General features: G+C 45.2%; 1 protein-coding gene across 1 annotated transcript; it reads left to right on the top strand.

Moving 5' to 3' along the window:
- The first annotated feature begins 381 nt into the window (after positions 1 to 381).
- On the top strand, positions 382 to 1,627 carry LOC147865040 (uncharacterized). The gene has a single exon (XM_087317755.1). It carries the CDS (start codon positions 421 to 423, stop codon positions 1,618 to 1,620), a length of 1,200 nt encoding a protein of 399 aa, XP_087173881.1. The 5' UTR covers positions 382 to 420; the 3' UTR covers positions 1,621 to 1,627.
- Positions 1,628 to 3,394: the final 1,767 nt, after the last annotated feature.

The raw sequence follows: 3,394 nt of genomic DNA, 5'->3' as shown, positions 1-3,394 counted from the left end.
TCATTCGTCCATGACTCGAAATATCATAATCAGAATCCTGATCGTGGAGACCACGGACACAATAGAGATGGTACGTTGTTTTGGGGTTTGGGATCGTGAAGGTCAGTCAGCCTAATTATTTATTATCCTATGGATCGTACAGAAATGCATATGTATGTACAGCGTGAAGTAATGTGCTGAAATGATGTAGAAATGTAGTACATAACAATATGGTTATGGTTTGAAGTACATACATTGATACATAGCAACCACTCAACAACACGATGATGAGGAGGAAGGATATTATTTATTGATTGGAGGTCAAAGTGCTACTATTATTTTACACACAAACACACACATATAAATACATATACATGTTGCGGCTCCTTTGCAACAAACACCCAAATACCTCCAGACATACACACACACACACACACAACAATGGCTTCTGCTGCTCATGCACTCATGTCTCTCATCAGAATGGTGATGGTGGCTTGCTTCTTCTTCGTCGTCTGTGTGCAAGCCCATCCTCAGCATGGCTTCTGCACCAGGACGCATGGCACCGCCAAGGGCTGCCCCACACCCCCAACCTTCGACGCCATCAACCTCACGGCCTTCGCGGGCAGTTGGTTCCAGATCGGTATCAGCGCCAGGTCCCAGTTCAGGGACCAACCCGGCTCCGTTTGCGCCCGCGCCAAGTACGAGCTAAGGGGCCACTCCCCTTCACACCAAACCCTCTTCTCCGTCCTCAACAGTGCCCTCTCCATCCTCCGCCCCGCTGGTGTGGCTGACATCTATTATGCCGGCACCACCTCCTTCGGCGTCTGTAACTCTGCCCGAAGCTCGTGCCACGTCATCGGCCACATCAATGACCATGCTCTTGAATTGCTCAAGGATCACCCCGCATTGTTGAAGAACGTGACGGACGCCGCTAAAATTGGAGAGGCAGCACTAGATTCTGCGGCCGGGAGGATCGGCCACATTCAAGGCTATCTCAACCAGTTGAGTCAAGCCAATTACACGGTAAGTCTAGCAAACACCACAGAGAAGATGGAGGTAAATGCAGAGAAGCTTAAGGCGGAGGATGCTGGAGCTTTGCGGCTTGCAGGGAAGCTTCTGGAGGATGCGGGGAGGAAGGTCGAGGCAATGCCATCAATGAAGGCGGTGGGGAAGAAGATAAGGCTAGCAGGGAAAGAGCTGGTGAAGAGCGCGAAGAATATCGAGAAGGGTGCGATACAGCTGCGGAAGACGGCACGGTCGCTGGCCAAAGGCAACGGTAGATCGATCACGGTAGCACAAGGCGCCAAAGCGTACAAGGTGGAAGGCGAGGGAGTGCAAATTAAGGGAGGCAAGCTACAGGTGAAAGTGAAGGGGGAAGTGATTATGAAGCCATATTGGGTGCTGGCAGTGGACAGCCACAACGAAGCCGCGCTCGTGTATTCGTGCGTGAATGACAGCGATGGCAACATAGCAGAGAAATCCATCTTCATCATCGCCCGGTCGTGGAAACCCGACCCTTCGGTAGTGGAGGGTTTCCTGTCACTGGCCCAGTCATATGGCATCTCTTCAGACTGCGAGGATTCATTCTCCATGACCGTCCAGCGCGGTGGCTCATGCGGCCTTCCTCCCCATTCCATGTAATGTAGAAGGAAGAAGAAGGAATGAAGTTCTCCTTCTCCTCATGGCTTTCAATAATAATAATAATAATGATGATGGTGACCGGCTCCTTTGTTCCTTTTTGAACACTTGTATAAGCTCAATGCGATTCCTAACTCATAACCTCAATAGCTTCATAAACCACTACAGACATATTACCTACTATTAGTCTCCGCATCCCATCCCACACTGCTTTTGTATCAAGAAATGTCATGTTTCCTTTGCTATCCCTGGGTGTTATCATCTTTTTATTGCAGGAATTCTATCTTTTATTGCGTTGGTATTGGAATTCTTCTACAAACTCTTGGGTGTGTGTAGGAGTGTAAGAGACACAGAAGAAGCAGACACAAGAAGTACAAACACAACACTCGTATAGAGAAGACAATGGCTGGAATGGCTCTCTCTATTGATGAATAATGCTAAAACTTAAGTAAGAGCTGAAATATATCCCTAAGTATTAAGTACCACCAGATATGAGTGAATGATGTATGTGGTAACGTGGGGAAAAAACCTCTAGCCAACACTAGAGTAAAAAGTGCCCATGTATAGGCAAAAGGTTCACATCAAAGCTACTCGAGGAACACATAAGTGTAACAAACCCCCCTGGAGCGAATGATGTGAACACATACAGGGAGTAACAAACCAACCCCAACAAGGCAACAAGGCAATAAGCCTAAAGCTTTACGAAAAGCTTCAAACTTTTTTTCGTGGAAGAACTTTGGTGAATATGTCTACCACATTATTTTGTGTCGGCACATATACCAAATCAATATCTCCAGCATGAAGGCGCTCTCTCACATAGTGATAATGCACCTCAATATGTTTGGTCAGTGCATGAATCGACTCAATTGGGAAACTGCATACTGTATATCCAACCTTGTATTGCTTGCATATATAAGACATCCCACAACTTGCTATAAAGAGAAGTATCAAATGCATAATTGGAATCCTCAACTGAGAACCTAAATACTGTCTCCACAAGTGTAGAGACCGGCTTGTCAAAACGTTGAAGTAGTTTTTAAACATACTTTCCTTGATGCATAATCAGTCCCCCTCAATAGATACAAACTAGATGCCAAGATAGTAGCTCAGAAGATCAAGATAAGTGTGTCATCAAAAGTACGTTGCACATCAGCCATAAGAATGTCAAGTTTTGCATGACATGACCCATCCAAGAGTATGCCATCAACATAAAGAACAAGCACTGTAAGATCAGCCCCATCTTTGCGTAGATAAAGTGTGCTTTCAATTGGACTACATGTGAAGCCAAGAGCAATCAAGTGCTTATGGATTTTTTCATACCATGCACGTGGAGCTTGCTTGAGACCATACAAGGCTTTATGCACGCGACAAACCATATGCTCTTTCCCTTTCATAGAAAATCCAGGAGGTTGATTCACATAAACCTCTTCTTGCAAATCACCATTCAAGAAAGTTGCTTTTATGTCGAACTGGTGCACTTCCAACCTCTTTGGGTAGCCAATGCAACCACGGTACGAATGGTAGTCATGTGTGAAGTAGGTGCAAAAATTTCTCATAATCAATGCCATATTGTTGTGCATATCCTTTGGCAACAAATGTAGCTTTGTAGCGATCAATGCTACCATCAAACTTTCGTTTAATCTTGAAAACCCACTTAGTACCAATGACATTCTTTCCTTTTGGCAATTCACACAACTCCCAAGTAGCATTCTTATGTATGGAATCCATTTCTGATTGCATAGCACTCATCCAATGTGGATCATCACATGCATCTTCA

Source organism: Azolla caroliniana, unplaced genomic scaffold (genome assembly GCF_043228905.1).
Source record: "Azolla caroliniana isolate FFs.n. ecotype wild unplaced genomic scaffold, voAzoCaro1.0.p SCAF_4, whole genome shotgun sequence".
Classification (NCBI taxonomy): domain Eukaryota; kingdom Viridiplantae; phylum Streptophyta; class Polypodiopsida; order Salviniales; family Salviniaceae; genus Azolla; species Azolla caroliniana.
The sequence above is the reverse complement of the archived record's forward strand: the minus strand, read 5'-3'. Positions and strand labels throughout refer to the sequence as shown.